Below are 16,368 nucleotides of genomic sequence, written 5' to 3'. Positions count from 1 at the left end.
GCTAAAGCCAAGCAGGAAAAAAAGATAGACATACTTATAAAAGCAATGCTGGACTCTGAAAATAAACGCCTTTTCCAAGGGAAAAAAGTATGCACTACAATAAATGATTTTATAAGCTAATGAATCAAGAGTAATAACATAAATTGCTTGATTAAGTGCTATGAAAAATATTCTAGACTAAACATTTACCTTTTAACATACCTGTTGTATAAACGTACATTACAAAAACTAGTAACTGTTTTACGCTTTTCTACTTCTGGCATTTTATAAACCATACGATAGTTTATGGAATTTAAACATAGGAACATCATCATTCAATTTAACTTGAATGTTTACTGAGAGGCTTATGGTGCCTTGCAGAAAGCATGGAGGAGTATTCTCTTCAATTTATAATTGTATGGCTCTTTCTCCTCGATAGCTCAGTTACACTCTTTCCACAGTGTGTAACTTACAACCCAACCATTTCAGTTTTTCCAGAAAGACTGCATTCAGAAATCAGTGGGAAAATTTACGGGCAAGTTACTCACAAGCAACCGCCTTGAAAAATAACTGTGTCTGATAAAAGGGGAGAAGCAATCCATAACTAGAAATAACTTTATATTTAATAAAGCTCTTAATTTTCCTCTGTGTCTTTATTTCTCGTGGTAGTAGTGTGCATCTGAGCAAGGGCAAAAGTTTATGTACCTTTCTAAGAAACCTTTAAAGCTGCAAAAAAGGTGGCCAAAGGATTAAGGTTATTAAGGTTTGTACCTTTAGCATGAACCCTACGCCCTCAAGTTGAATAAATATATAATGAATGATGCAATATACATACTCCACCAGAGGCCCAGACATAAACAAAACCTTCCCGACTACAGCAAGAGCTATGCTGAAAGGAATTTGACTTCAACAAAGACCCTTATAATAAACTTACAATGATCCCAGCCGTCCAGGGGTTTAGGAGGAAGAGGGCACACACCAGAAACGTGCAAGCCAAAACCACACTAATGGATAAGAGGAGCCAGTGACGAAGCCCAATGTACTGCTCCCAAAACAGAAACGGGTAACCATTTGGGTAGCTGGCAATCCCCAGGCTGGTGTAGTTACTACAGATAGCTCTCACTTTCTCGATAGCCTCCACAAAGTCAGAAGTTTCACGCAATCCGTTGAGGTAGAAAGGAAACTGAGCATATTCTATGGGCTCAGCTGCTGGAACTAGGAAAAGGATAGCAGTGTTAAAATATGTGTTTGGAAAGAAGATACAAAGAGAGCACGATTAACAAAACACTTTGTTCTCCACAGCAAAATGCTTAAAGGTTTTGAATTTAAATTTTACTTCTTTGGAACAAGTGACATTTTAAAAACTTCCCAATAAATTCAAAGCTGAAGCAGTACAGGAGATTACTGTATTTTATCATTCAGTGCAATGGGATAAACACAGTCTACATCAAGTCCCCAAACAATTCTATATAAATTAACAGATATGTTTCAATACATGTATTTAATTCTCATCAGTGTTATAGTGGATTTTACTGAATACCTGGCCAAAAATCCCTAACTGCAATATAAAATAGAAGATCACATAATCTTTAACATTTTATCCAAATGCTCTTCTTTTTATGCAAGTGCAGTTCCTTTGAAATCAAAGGTCATTTCCCTGAGATTTATTGAGGTCCACTGACACAAAACTAGAGAAAAATTATGCTCTATTAGGCTGGTTGGAAATCTATTAAGATTTCTATTGAATATTTTGAAAGTCAGATTCAGAAATCCATGTTCTGTTACTGATGTAAATGACTGGTAAAAAAAAATATTATAAAAGTAATGGTCTACTGAGCAAATACCTAACTTTTTATCCTTTAATAATTTGATAAACCAACACTCTCCATACTTCTTTTTGAGCATAATGCTAAGTCTACTGTATGACAAGAAAAAAACACCTTCACAACAAGCATTTTGTTACTGCCGTTGTGTGTTCCAGACCCTGCAGGGTCATTTAGCTTACTTGCTAAACATGATTTGCCCTATTATAATCTCAACTATAAATTTTCATTAAGACAAGACTTGGCTGACTGCCACAAAGCTCTCGGGTTCGGATACACCGAAGCACGGGTAGCTGGTTACCCAGTCACATTTCCGAGCGCAATAGTCCTCCCCCATATGCCCTCTCCCCTTCCCCACTGGTGCCCAACTAGCAATCCTCCCAAGACATTGAAAGCTGAAGCAAAGCAATGCAAACCAGCATTGCTGCTCAGGAAAACAGTGAATGGCACAAATGGGACTGCTCCCCCTACCTAAGTAGCTCTTGTACCATATTGGTATTGGTAGCTTAGCATACGAACTAACTTGATAAAAATTCCTTAGGTATTGAGAATAAACATTATAATCTCAGTGATGAAATTACAGAATGACATAGGCAGGAATTTCATGCCATCTCCAGGTTTCTCTCACAGACAGAACTATAAGGTGACACTAAAAAGCCATGTTTACTGTAAGTTTTTAGAGCTTTAAGCTGCTATAAAACTCATTTTTCAACATGATAAAACCCTGCAGTGGTGCCACATTTGCAATGGTGCATGGGTCTCCTAAGACGACAGAGTAACACAATATACTGTCCTGTTTATGCTTCTGAGCCCTGTGCAGCATCAGCCAACTACGAGAGTTACTGGTTCTTGAAGGAAGGAGTGGGGCACTTATATAAACTGTAAGACATTAAGATGAAATGGTACTTACTTCTCAGCCTTGTTTCTGGCATATAGTCTGCTTTGTCGTGGACCCACTCTGGGCGGTGAGGACGGATGTTGGCTTGCGAGGCAGCATAGGCCACAGGGTCATTGCTAACCCAGGCTGTCAGGTAGATGTAGAAAGCATTTGGGTTAATGATTCCATCCGCATCCACCAGACGCTGTTTAGTCAACTGCAAAATAGAAAAAAATAGAAGCCTTTCAGAATGAGTTTTGCTTTTGGGGCTGTCGCTGTAAAGCTTTCAAATGGCCTGGAGATGCAACACACATATAGGAAGGGAAAAGGAAAAAAAGTATGAATCTCCAGTTGAAGTGACTTATCAGTAAACTATTGTTTGACAACGAAAAAAGTCTAAAAAACTACAGTGACAGCAGAAAATGGTTATTTATAAATTAATACTCATATAATATTTACAATAACCACTAAATCAGCAGACGGTTCCAGAATAGACTGAACCAATTAAATCCAAATTCTGAAAGCCTGCAGCCAAGAGTGAAAAACAACCAAGTTGGAGAAACATATTTAAAGACAGGGAAAGAAAACCTGGCAAGAGTCCCTATACACGTCTGTGTGCAGTTAACCTCTGTTGTTAACACTGAAGGAAATGCCACCCAGTAAATGGAGGAGAGCTATAAAAATAAAACAACATCTGTATAAATTTTGCTAACACTTGCCTCCTATGACCTATGTATTCAGAAAATGCCCAGCGTCAAGAAAGCAGACGAGTGCCCTGTGTTAGTTGGGTCACTGTGGGCAAATGCATCTGTGGGATAAACAGCAGTGGTACACTTCTGGGGTTCTGTAGCCAAATCCTGCACAGCTAGAGCTCTGACAGAGGACTCTGTGGGTGAAAAGTATTACTGGGTTTTTTTGTTTTGTTTATTTAAAATTCTGGCTGAGCTCCAGTTTCAGGTCTTTTTAATGAAATGAAAAACAACAGTGACAGCAGTTAAAAAAAAAAAAGCTGGATTCCAAGGATCTGGATTCAATTAGTCCACAGGATATGCAACAACTGTATGTCTTCAAGCTGTCTCTGGAACTGCACAGTACAGCGCTCAGCCCCTGTGGGTGCACCGCACTTTTCTCCCTCCCAGGCACAGGAAATTATATCAGCAGCTGCAGTCCAATCGCATTTGTTCCACAGCGTACCTGGTACACTCTGCTAAACAAAATCTCACTGAAGGTTTTCTCTTCAACTCCCTTTCTTTGCTTAATTCATAGCTGAAGCTTCATTCAGACCTGACAGCATGTTGCATGTTGCTATACAGCAGTGTGTTTTACACACCATAGTTAACTTTGAACAATGTACTCCGTAAATCTGTCACCTTTAATGCCAGGAAAAAAAGAAAGACAATAAGCAGATCTGCCAAGAAGCTCATTAGAAAGACCATTTTTCTGCCTGAAATCAGAGTGAATCAACGATGACTCTAGAAGAGGAGAAGTTAGGTTATTGCAGAATTTCTTCTTAAGAGATTTGAAATCTAATTTTTTTTAGTGTAAGGAGTCAAACCTAATGTATTTCCACCTACCAATGGTTACAGCAAATGCAGTCACATGCTGTAATAACCTTGCAAAAGAACCTCAGACATATTTTATTTAGGCAGCTCAAACAACTGCCAATCCTATTAACAGTATAGATGTATTTACTGATGATGGTACAAGAATACTATACAGCAGGTAACGATTTCAGCCCCATTCTACTATCATTCACCAACATCTTTTATAAAATGTTATGTTTTGCATAAATGGGAAGGAACTAACCAAATAATTGAACATGATAGATCCAAAGCCACAGCAGAAAGCTGAGCAAAGGTCAATCCTACAAGGCAATCTGATTCAAATCAGAAACAATGCCACTGCAGGCAACAAGGCTAGCATTGGCTCTGTCTGGCATAGGACCAGACTCCATCCATCTACCTACGGATGTAGCAAAGCATTTTTTACAACATTTTCAGTGGAAATTGAGTGTGTCTGACACAGGAGCAGCCACAAACACACACCAACCAGTAATAATCAAGGACAGACATTCCCAGTGTTGCTTTTGAACACTTCGTAACCCAGGCCAGACTGCAACTACCAAGTGGTTTCAGCAAAGCCAGTGAGACCATGCAGTACAGTGTAACTCAGGCATTCAGTTAATCAAAATAAAAAAAGACTATGACAAGCTCTTTGCATCTCCTCCCACTCCTGATGACTTGCGTATTCCTGTATAAACCGGTATGGACTCTGATACAGTACCTGGCTGATGTCAATGGGTTTTGCTCGGTTGCCTGTTTGTACCAAGAGCTTGTAAGCCAAAACAGCGTCATCAGATCCATTTTTATAATTGTTGTAAGTGATCTTCCCAGTTTCCCAGTCACTGTCAAATGCATCCTGAAGTCCTGAAGAGTTAAAGGAGGCAAGGGGAAAACAAAACAAGCAGGTAAGCAATCACTCTTAGAAACACATTTCAATAGGAAGAAAGAATCATGACTCTTTTTTCATAGCTGAATCAGGAAGAAAATCATCCGCCTGCTGCCTTCTAAATTTGGGGGTCCTCATTCACTGTCAGTGTGTGGGAAGGTTAACGTACCAGTTGTATGTCCAGTATTTTGCCCAAAGAAAGGCAGGGAAAGCAAGAAAGTGCAAAGGAGAAGCCTCAAGAGAAGCCTCCCATGTTGTGCAGAGCAGCAAAGCTGAGCTAGCAAGCTGCAGCTGTAGTGTACACCGGTATAAGCCAGCTTCCCTTCAAGGCAATTGGAGACGTTGGATGAGGTTAGGACCCTCTAGTCCCGTGTCCTCTCAGAGCCTTCGACAGCAACCTAGCTCTCTGCTTGGAGGAATATATGGGGAAGAGTTAAGCTTGTCTAGAATAAGAAGTGCTTTTCCTTGTGAACCACAGTTCCAGAATCATCACACTCAAAACTCCATAACCATAATTTGCATTTATCACCTCTTTCACACAGCCCCTCCTCAAGACAAAGCTGAAGTCTTCTTGCCCTGACCTGGATATTGCCAGAACAGCAAAGGGCTGAGTTCAGCCCTGATCCACCTTCACTGCCTACTGTGGACTTAAAACCAGAGGAGGCATTTAGTCTGTTATCTAGAAGGGAAACACTCTCTACACTCCCCTCTGCCTCACCAAAACCCTGGCTGAGTGCACTGAACCACAGAGGAGGACACACACCGCTCTCATTAACTGTTTTAGGCTACTGCAGAGCACCGAGGCAATAGCTTCTACGATATAAAGCAGAAATTCCACTACAAGGGGAAAAAAAAACACACTCAAACTTTCAACTTCAAACAGCAACTCAGCTGCTCCTTGAGCACAGCGTGAGTGAACACGATTTTGTCAATTTGTTCCATCTGTTCAACTTGTGCAGCTAATACAAGTCGTGGGATCTGCTGCCAGCACATGTAAAGATCACAGCCAACACCTATTCACTCTCAACTGTTATTTTCCTCCTTGCCACCCTTCAAGGGGGAGGGAATACCTCACAGCACAAATTTGGATCAGATTTAGTACAGGAAGCCACAGCACAGTACAAGGAGGCTCTGTGCAAGCAGATGACAAACCGCATGTCCAGGGAAGGGAAGGAAAAGGCCGGGGGAGTGGCAGCAGAGGAAATCGCCGACCCACCTCGCAGCTGTGCTGAGGAGCCCTAATGAAAACCGTCATTACAGATCAGATAGGTTAGCTACAGCTGTACGGAGATAAGAGCGGTGGAAGAGAAAAAGCACCCGGCCGACACTGCCTCCAGGCCAGAGTACCTGCTCCCATTTACAAATTCATCCCCTCTCCTTTAGAAAACTGCCTCCCATGTTGTCCTGCCGAATTGTACCCACTTGAAAGCAAACAGGCTAAGAACCAAGTGATGAAAGAAGCCAGCCAGATCTCCACATGCAGCCCTCCAGCACGGGGCCAGGAGGAGGACAATTTGCCATCAGGTTTTCTGGCATCACCAAAGTATTTTGAGGCCCTCCTTTGAGGCCAAAGTACCAGCGTTGTTCGCTGGTGCCCTCAGAGAGGGGAAAACATTGCTTAGGACATGCAAAAATACCAATCCACCCCTCCTGAGCCAAGTTCAACTCCATATGAGTCTCTCAGAAAGTTGCCAGGTGAGAACACTTGTGCTGTCGTTAACAGTCATGGGAAAGATGACTTTGGGAGGATAGGAGAAGGCTGTCAAAAAAGCACATAAGAAAGGAGACCATCAAAGAACAACTTAACTTACAGTAAAAACGGCTCTAATCGGCACACAAATTGTTACGATAGACAGCGTATGGGGGCAGAGCTCTCAGACTAACATCCAACCCCTGTCAGGGGGCTCCACAGACACACAATAACAAATACATCCATTGGCATGTGACATTACCAATTTGTGGTTGCAAGGTAGGTCAAAAAAGGGCACGTACATTTAACATTACTGCAGCGGGTGAAAACTCAGCTCTCTTTCATGTCCCTCCCTCCCCCGTTCTCGCAAGTTTGGTCATCCCTCAAACCCTGCTCCCTTTTCTATCTTTATTCCTCAGACGGCTTAAGCACTTTATGCTCTGGGTTATTTTATTCCTGACCTTCCTGAAACTGAAAGTCTTCAGAAAGAATACCAAGAAACTACTATCAGTTGTGCCTAATTTCTAGGCATTTCAAAATTCAAATAATTAAAATTTCCCATAACATTTTGAAATTAATAGCAGAGGTGCTGCTTTCAAAGCCAACTGTACTTCCATTATAAACTGTTTATACCAATGATTTTAAAAGACATGTAATCTTTTATAAATTGGATTAATGAAATGTTTCTGGGCAGAAAGATAAAAGTAACTTGTTGACCTCTTTCTGTAGAAAAGTTATAAAAATTAAGGGAATTTTAAAAATCATAGCAGCAGTCACTTTTGCTTAATGCATCAGAAGAAAATTAAATCCTCCAAAATTATGTGGGATGCAGGAATGGGGTTGAAGAAGAAATTCCTACTTACTCATGTGAACAGCTGGCACCATGAAACACCAGATAAGATTACCCTTTGCAAAAACAAGCCTAATTACAAGCCATCGGGGAATTCAAGCTACCTCATTTACATTCAGTCACTTACAAAAATGTTAACATTTCCAGTTTAAATGAATGATTAGTGTTAACTCTTCGTCTGTTGCATTTTCACTAACAGAAAATAGGCTAACACGATATGACACCAGAAAGCAAAATACAAGGGAATGAATGATTTAAATGAATGATTAAATGAATGATTAGTTTAAATGAATGATTAGTGTTAACTCTTCGTCTGTTGCATTTTCACTAACAGAAAATAGGCTAACACAATATGACACCAGAAAGCAAAATACAAGGGAATCTCTGAAAAGAGAAGCGCGTTAGGCCTGAAGGCCAGTAAACGAGGAGAAATGTACAGCTAAGACCAAGGACACCTTCTTGATAAAATATGCTTTTCTTCATGTGCTGTTGCTTCCCTCATTCTGCCAGACAAATGTGTACATGTGAGAAGGCCATCGTGAGCCGTTCTCTAGCACTGAATTCCCAGTCCAGTTGGCAGGAATTAGCCATGAAGTTCAAAGTTGTCCCTACTCTGATTATCCCGCTCCTCCAGCACGTAAAAAAGCAACAGTAGAACTGTTCCCACCTCACAGAGGATCCTCCCTGAATCCAGCCAAAAATGGTACCTTGTTTGTAAACTCTGTTTTCACCTTCCCTCCCCTCTACTCCCTCAGCATCAGCCCCAGTCAGTAACGATCAGGTATGCTTCTGTCTATTAGTGTCTGCACCTTGAGATAATTCCCTAACTATGACAAGAGGAAACTTTTAGTATAACAGTTTAGTTGCTCCCTGTTACATCAAAGCCCTGTACCATTTAAAAACATATCTTCTATTGATACATCTCAATATCCTTCTTGTTTACAGCTGTTTGAATGCTTTGTGAATGCAGCACCACGCTCTGCTAAGACAGCCCTTTACAAAGCAGCTGGTTTGTATTAGTTGTGTCCCTCTTGGGGAAGGTGGGGAGGAGGGGTAAGGACATAGACCTAAATGTTAATTAGTAATCACAATGATTAATTCTAAAGCTGTGGGTGATCAATGGGCCAAGCAATACACCTTCTGTCACCGGGCTGGCACATCCATTTGTACCATCACCTCAAGTCACTGCTTCCTGGAGTTCTCTGACCCTATCAGCGTAACATTTTAGCTCCATGCACCCCATCAGTATATCCAGGGTACCAGCAATACTCACAGCTCCTCTGGTGGAAGAAAAGTGGAGGACAAAGAAGAAGGACAGGCAGGCTAATGTGGGCTGGAAGGGGAAATGTTAACTATGGGCAATAAGAAGAGACCAGGAACTTCACTACCAGAAGATCTGGAAAGGTTACGTATGAGCATGAACATACAGCACAGAGAAGGAGATATGTGGGCCCCTGGCCAGGGAGGTGATTACAAAGAGGACAGAGAGGCATCCAAAGTGGAAGAGGTGAGGGAAACTACGTGGTGGGCCTGAGAGAGGGGCAGTGGGAATGTGAGCACCCCTGGGAGCAACACTAAGTGGGCTAGCCTCCAGCGTTTCGCTCTGAGAAGCCAGCAAGGGAGCAGATCCAAGGGCATCTCTTCTCGATTTTATCGTTGGCAGACTGTGCTGAGAACATGATCTCAGATTTCCGTCTCCCTCACAGGTTTGGAGGCGGGGGGGAAGGTGGAACGGGAGGGCACCAGACACATTTTTTCCTACTATTTTGGAACAACAACCAAAAATACTCACAAAAGAAATAAAACAAACAGCAGAGGCACAAGAGAATTTGGAAAAACATCTTGAAAGATGCTTGCTTAGAAATCTAGAAAGTATAGTAAGGTTCCAATCCAGCAAAACATTTAAGCTATGTTGAGTTTTCTTCCTGCCAGTAATACCTCCCCTTACAGCTCAATATGCTTATGTGAGCAAAATATTTTAAGTAAAACTTCCAGTAAGTAGACTGTAATGAATGGATCCAATATTTTTAAAAACCATTAAAAAAACCCAAAGCCAATAGCTGAAATACTGCTTATCAGTGCATTAACTACACAGGAAACTCGATCATTTTGTTTAGATGCCTCACTTAGATGCATTTGTTTTGCTATTATTGCCCAACATGTTTTCAGAAGGAATAAAATACCCCAAATACTGGCAGTTACCTACATGTTCTCTAAGAATCACTGGCTGCATGGGTCATCTGTAAACAGTTATGGCTAAAATTTACAGTCTCAGTAGGTCAGCACTATTTTTTTTTCTGTTGGCAAAAGCTTCCAGGAGATTCTCCCAACAGAAAGACAGAGGTAGGGTGGAAGTACTCCTGGACAGAATATGTTTGCTGTTAAATTTGCTGAAATGTAATAGTACTATTTATTTTAAATACAAAACAGTTATTTGTCTCAATATGTGTAATTACTGTATCTTCAATATCTTTAATAAGCTGACTTTAATATAATTATCATCATAGCACCTGAAAAGCCATGCCTTCTCGTGTCTTCCCCTGCCCCATCACAATGCAGCACAAAAAAAGCAGCACCATAGAGTGAGGATACTTGACTGGAAATCTAGAATGTATAATAAGTTCCCAATCCAATAAAACACATAAGCCACACTGAATTTTCTTCATGCCAGCAATCCCAGCTGAAGCCAGCAGGATAACTCATGTGCTGAAAGTACAGTATGTGCCAAAATACATCGCCAGATGGGGACTTTTCATTTACTGTTCTCAAAACACTCAGCAAACATATATTTTCCCAAGACAGTGGGCCATATTTGGCCATTAATTATAAAGCAGAGCTCCTCATTAGCTGCTTAGAAATTAACGGCATGAGACAGCCTCTCACAGACACAATCTCTTAAAGCTTCAAAACTGTCTTACTGGGGCATAAACTTAAGCACACAGAATTTAAGTGACCGACGAGTCAACATGAGAGTTCAGATCAGCACCTAGCTATTCTCTCGCCTGCTCGCAGTCTTTAACCGTGTGACTATATTTGAAGAGGGGAGCATTACTAGAAAGTGCTTACCACTGTACAGTTAAGAAAAGATCACACAACATTCTCTTACCTTGAAGCCAATCTCTAAAGTAGTGCAACCACATTTTAGGAAGCTGCCTATCCTCTTCCAACAAAACGTATGTCACATTGCTGAAACTTCTGTGAAGTTCATAAAGTAAGTGCTGGACATTTGGATAGTCCGCTTTCTGTGTCACAATATACATGTTGTAGAATGAGAAGTACTTGAACTGTGCGGCAATAAAGTCATATTCCCGTGTCTCCCGTGGTACAATGTCTGTGAGATCTAGTCCATCTCTCACCCGGGTAGTTCCATAAAGGCTGAGCCCAAGTAAACCCAGAAAAAGAAAAATAACCACAATCTGCAACAGAAAATGGAAATGCATTTTGGTTTAGGTTTCTAAAGAAACTAACAATTCATAATGGCATACTACAAAGCCAGGTTCAAAATTATTACCCATCAGTCTATTTTAAAGCTTTTATTATTCTTTTTATTTTCTTTTCATACACACACACACTACAAGGCTAAGCTAATTTGTGCTTTATTGAAGGCGCTCTGCATCATGGATGAAAAATTTCTATCATAATGAAGTTTAAAAGTGGCTTTAGTTTCACTATTCACAAGCTTATGTTACTGAAAGTCACCCTCACCCGTAACTTATATTTGAAAAGTATGTCTAGAAGTTTTATCTTGCAAGTGCTGTAGAAGTATGAAATTAGCTATAAAACTATTAAGAATTGCTATTCCAAAAGAATTCTATTTATTCTTTACATTTAATACCACTGCCAGGATAATTTTACTACTGGGCAATGCAGAAGTCTATTTTTGAAAAAGAGGTAAATAGCTCCCTGATTACCTTAGCTTTTGGTTTTAGGAGGAATGGAGCATAATGCTTTTCTGCAAAAGATGAGAGTGTCCACTTCGTACAGGGTGGCTCAAGGCAATGCATACTGGAGTCTGAGAATTGGGAAAGCAAATCCCTCGTCGAGCTTGTGCTTTCTGGGCTCTGGCAGCTAAGATTATCTTGCGTCACTGTCACTGGTTGCACAGATATTTCTGAGCGAGGCTCTGCTGTGGTGTAGTACACCTGCGTATGAGGATCATATTCTGTGCGCAACTGCACTGTAGACTGCATTGTAATCTGAGTTTCATGTGCAAAACTGTGACTGCTGTACGGGGGTGGAGGACTGTAGCAAGTATTGTCGTTTTCCGCATATGCTTGAGGCTCAATCTGAATCACTCTAGTGACACATGGACTGTAAGACAAGAGAACAACATCTGTTTGTATTTAGGTAGATCTTTATTTTAATCAGGCTAGATAGGAGAACTTGCTTCCACCTGAAACTGCTTCTACTACTATTAGATGGTATATATTAATTAAGTGTAACGCTTTGGTGCAAATTTTATTCTGCACCTTTAAGAAACATTTCTCTGACATGGTTCAAAGTGTACGCCTCTGAAAATACGTGCACATTTCTTGTGCTCAGGAGCAAAGGAACCAGCATCTATCTGAAGACACTGACATCTACCCGCACCACTCCATTAATTACACATGCTGATCAGGTCAATACTCTGGTAGTTGCACACCATCTGAATACACAATATGTGCGTGAGTTTGCAACCACATGCCCATGCTGAGAATTAAGCTATTTAGATCAAAATGTAAACACATGACATACTGAGTTCTTCTGTTTAGAACTATTAAACTAACTGTTAAATAATATTTGGGCCTTCTGGATAAGATCTCAGACTTATGGGAGGCAGGCTGAAACCACTTGCCATACACTGACTGAATGTTTTAAAAATTAAGTAAACATACATAAGGATTAATTCCTAGGAAGGATGGGCAACATGAAGAGACAAAATTATACAAGTAATCGAAGCATTTCCTTTATTTTAGTCTATGCAAGACCCTAACAGATGCCTAGTTTATAAAAAAAATGTAAATGAGAACTGACAAATTGATGATGGAAAACAGTATCAGATTTTTCACCAAGTGGACAAATCCTACAAAAACAAGAGGAATTCAGAATGTTGCCTACCTAAATAAAGCAAGCTCTCGTTAACTGCTTTTCTTCATATGTAAATAGGCCTGAATTCTGATACACATTTGGTGCAACTTTCAATAAGGGAATAAATGGAAGGTCCAATTGCCCTGTATTTCTGAGAAACAGGGCTCCAAAATTCAAGCACATCAGGCCATCTACTGAAACAATGACTGCATCAGAAATATAAAGCACGGGTGCTGGCTTGGGATCAACTCCCTGTTCTAACTGCTCCCTCAAAAACAAACTTAGGAATGTGCTTTCTCTCTTTGATATTAAAATTAAAATGTCAAACTATGTCTGCTGCTAGGTGGTTGTGAAAGGCTAAGATGACACAAGGTGGATTCTCCACATCCTAGTTATGACAGTAAGAGTATGTGTAGAAATGTAGCTGAAGCTCTTCATCGCAGGCAAAAGCAAAATGTAAGGTACAAAACATGCTTAATTTCTAAGCAATGGCTCCACTGATGACAGTAGACTCCTCCTAGCCACACTCTATGCTCACACCTGGCCATGTAACAGGTAGAAGTCTGTGTGTACACTCTTTAGAACGTCAGTATTACCATTCTAAATTACTGTTGCAGCCATAACGGACACTTTATCAAGCATTATCCTGTAATGGTACTGATCATTCTGCATTCCTCATTGTCCTATGAAAAACTTGGGTAAGAGGAAGGAATTTCACAGTTTACACATTATGTTTATGTATTTAAGTTTAAAAGCATAAAAACCATAAAAATTAGCACACTGGTTAACTATAAGTACAGCTCCTCTCAGTATCCTGAGTTATTTACAGTCTTCCAAGATTGTCCAACACCAGCTAGCACCGGACACCTTGCAGTACTCCGTAACATTCTAAAAAATACTTGAAGATATATTTCTAAAGCATGGACCTTTTATCTGCTTTCAAAAAGTTGTCCTCCAACAGTCAAAATGAACATACATATGAACGAAGGGGAAACAAAAGTATTTTAAACTTTTCCCCTCAGTCAGGTAAAAACAAAGGTAGCAAATGTAAGTGGGTCACTATCAAGGAAATCGTAACAATAACATACTGACCCTGCTACAGCGAAGAACTCCCACTCCTGACAAGGAATGGTAGCACTGATCGGTGACCATAAAAAGGATGTATGTACCTCCCACATCAATCACATATTCTCACCTTGTAAAACAGCAGAATATATCCAGCCTCCTGTCTTCCCGACGATAAAGGTCCATGCTCAAGATAGCAGGAAAAATCAGCAGAACCATAGCAAAGTTGAATACCACCACAACTGCTGCCTAGAGATCAATCACAGGAGAAGTGATGTCGTTACCAAGCTTCATGTAGGGCATCAGCTTTACAAACCATAAAACTTCTTTTCAATTCTCATCCGTTCACCCATTTATCATGTCAACCCGTCAGATGCTTTCAAGCTTTTCCCTGAAGAAACTGGGAGATACATTTTTACATTCCCGTTTCATTATCATAGGCCCACTGTTGTTAATTAATTTCTTTTAATAATAAAGTTGATATTACTTTAATGCATCTGTGCCTGGAGACACAGTGATGATTTGTTAAGTGGAAAAACAGAGTCAACAAATCATACTTTTGCATGAGATTCAGCCATATTTAGAGGCTCGCAGTGAAAAAATATGGAAGGAAAAGCAAAACCAAAGTTCTCACATTTAAGGGATCTTAAGTAATTTAAGCATCACAATAACCTTAAAGGACATTACTAAATCAGAAATTAAATATAGGTTTAAGTAAATTTTAATGAAACTGTTCTATTTAGTAAAATATTACGCACTTGATGTACTTACTTAAAAGTCTGGCCAAAAAAGCAACATTTTCAGTTTATCAGGGATTATTTTTAAAGGAGAATGAAAATTAATCCAACACCACATAGTAAATCTACATATTTATATGCTTGTGTTTAACAGAACTTGATTAATGAGCCAGTCTACCAAAATGAGTCTTAAATTGGAACAAGAATACATCTTAAATTGGAACAAGAATACTTGGTTTAACTTGTAAAGCGAACATTACGTAATGAAAAAAACCAACCTCCCCGCCCACCCCCTTTCAAACCATACATCAAACCCTTTCCCACACAGAGATTCCCAGAGAATCTCCATAAACATATGTGGTGCAGCATCTATCATTATTATTAATAGCATTTATTTGTAATGCAGAATTGTTAGGAGCACTAGTCATCACAAAGGGAAAGCCTGACCACAGATGGGACTGGAAGACAGTTGTAAGAGCAGGAGAGACGCTGTGAAAAAAATGGTTGAGCCATCAACAGGTGAAAAAAAACCCTTGAAATCCTTATATTTTATGCATTAGATAAGCAGTAGCCATATCAATAGTAGCCCAGTTTCATGTTATGGAAATCATATAAACCTGTAACTTCTGAAGTAAAGATCACTTGGGTTAAAACAGTCATAAAAAAGAACAGAAGTTGGGCACCAAAAATGAAGTTGGTGATCTGATATCATTAGGCCCTTGTTTTTCCAAAATAAATGAATGGCTGCTTTTGGCGTTAAAAAAATCAGGCCTCAAACCTGGCAGCTCAAAAGATGTGATATCTAAAATCCATTTTTTTTAAATTGACTTAGATGTCAAATAAATAATATAAATTGCCTAAATAATGTAATTTTTTTTTTTGTGTCTCTTTATCTGTGAAAATCAAAGCACTAACACACTGGATGATTTGCAGGGTTTTGAAGCCGTCAAAGTATAATAAAAAGACTAGATATTGCTTTTACTTCTCTGAGAATGATAGAATCAAGTAGTTATGTAAATATTTTCTAGTTATTTCAATCATAAATATATCATATACAAAATTGCTTTTTATTGGTGTTTCTCTTTTGTTTTCTTCAGCCAGCTTGAAGTAAGGTTTTGGTCCTGCTGGTTGCCTGTAGACATAACTACAAAACCAGAATTTACCTAGTACTTAAAGCCAAATTAGTATCTAGCAATCTTTAAGAGAAAAGATCCAATGACTATTTCATGATTTATAAATATCCACACAGAAAGGTATGTAAGGTCATAGCCAAGACTTTTAAATTAAGTGATTTCCTTTTGATCCTCTCTAGAATTAATTGAATCTGTCAGAAAAACAAATGGCTGCTGTTGCAGGCAAGGTGTTTGTTGGACCTAGTTCATACAACTGCTTTCTTTATTACTGCTAAACCAGAGAAGGCTGAATCACCCATATAACATGAATAATTAGTTGTGTCTAACCAAGATCTTCTATCAAGGATCAGCTAAGATTTATTGAGATTTGGAAAAAACAGCTGAGGCCTGACTCAGTAATTCTTACTCTTCCCAGAACGGCTAAAAAACTGACAGAAGTCCCCTGTTCCTGCTCCATAAACTGCAAATACTTCATGCCGTATCAGTTCCCCTTGTAGACCCCAACATCCTTGAATCCCATATACCATTAAATGTGACTTCTAATATGTAAATGTATGGTAGAGATGCCATTAAAGTTAGTTATATTCACAGTTGATTATTTAAGAAGCATCAAAACTAACCCAACACCACACAGTAAATCTACCTATTAACATGGCATCTCTTTTTAGAACATCTACATTTTCTATTGTGTCATCCCAG

At 39.6% G+C, this 16,368-nt stretch overlaps 1 protein-coding gene across 1 annotated transcript in view; it reads right to left on the bottom strand.

Annotated features, from left to right (window-relative positions):
- The window catches only part of PTCH1 (patched 1), a 66,343-nt gene that overhangs the window by 12,282 nt on the left and 37,693 nt on the right, over positions 1-16,368 (bottom strand). The window contains exons 13-18 of the mRNA XM_082497551.1: positions 13,930-14,048; positions 11,579-11,978; positions 10,774-11,083; positions 4,963-5,105; positions 2,713-2,896; positions 914-1,194 (exon numbers count right to left, since the gene is read on the bottom strand). Coding sequence (XP_082353677.1) covers positions 914-1,194; positions 2,713-2,896; positions 4,963-5,105; positions 10,774-11,083; positions 11,579-11,978; positions 13,930-14,048 — 1,437 coding nt within the window. The remainder of the gene's footprint in view (positions 1-913; positions 1,195-2,712; positions 2,897-4,962; positions 5,106-10,773; positions 11,084-11,578; positions 11,979-13,929; positions 14,049-16,368) is intronic.

The sequence above is a fragment of the Vanellus vanellus genome (genome assembly GCF_965231255.1).
Source record: "Vanellus vanellus genome assembly, chromosome: Z".
In the NCBI taxonomy this organism is placed as follows: domain Eukaryota; kingdom Metazoa; phylum Chordata; class Aves; order Charadriiformes; family Charadriidae; genus Vanellus; species Vanellus vanellus.
This window is presented reverse-complemented; position numbering and strand designations above follow the sequence as displayed.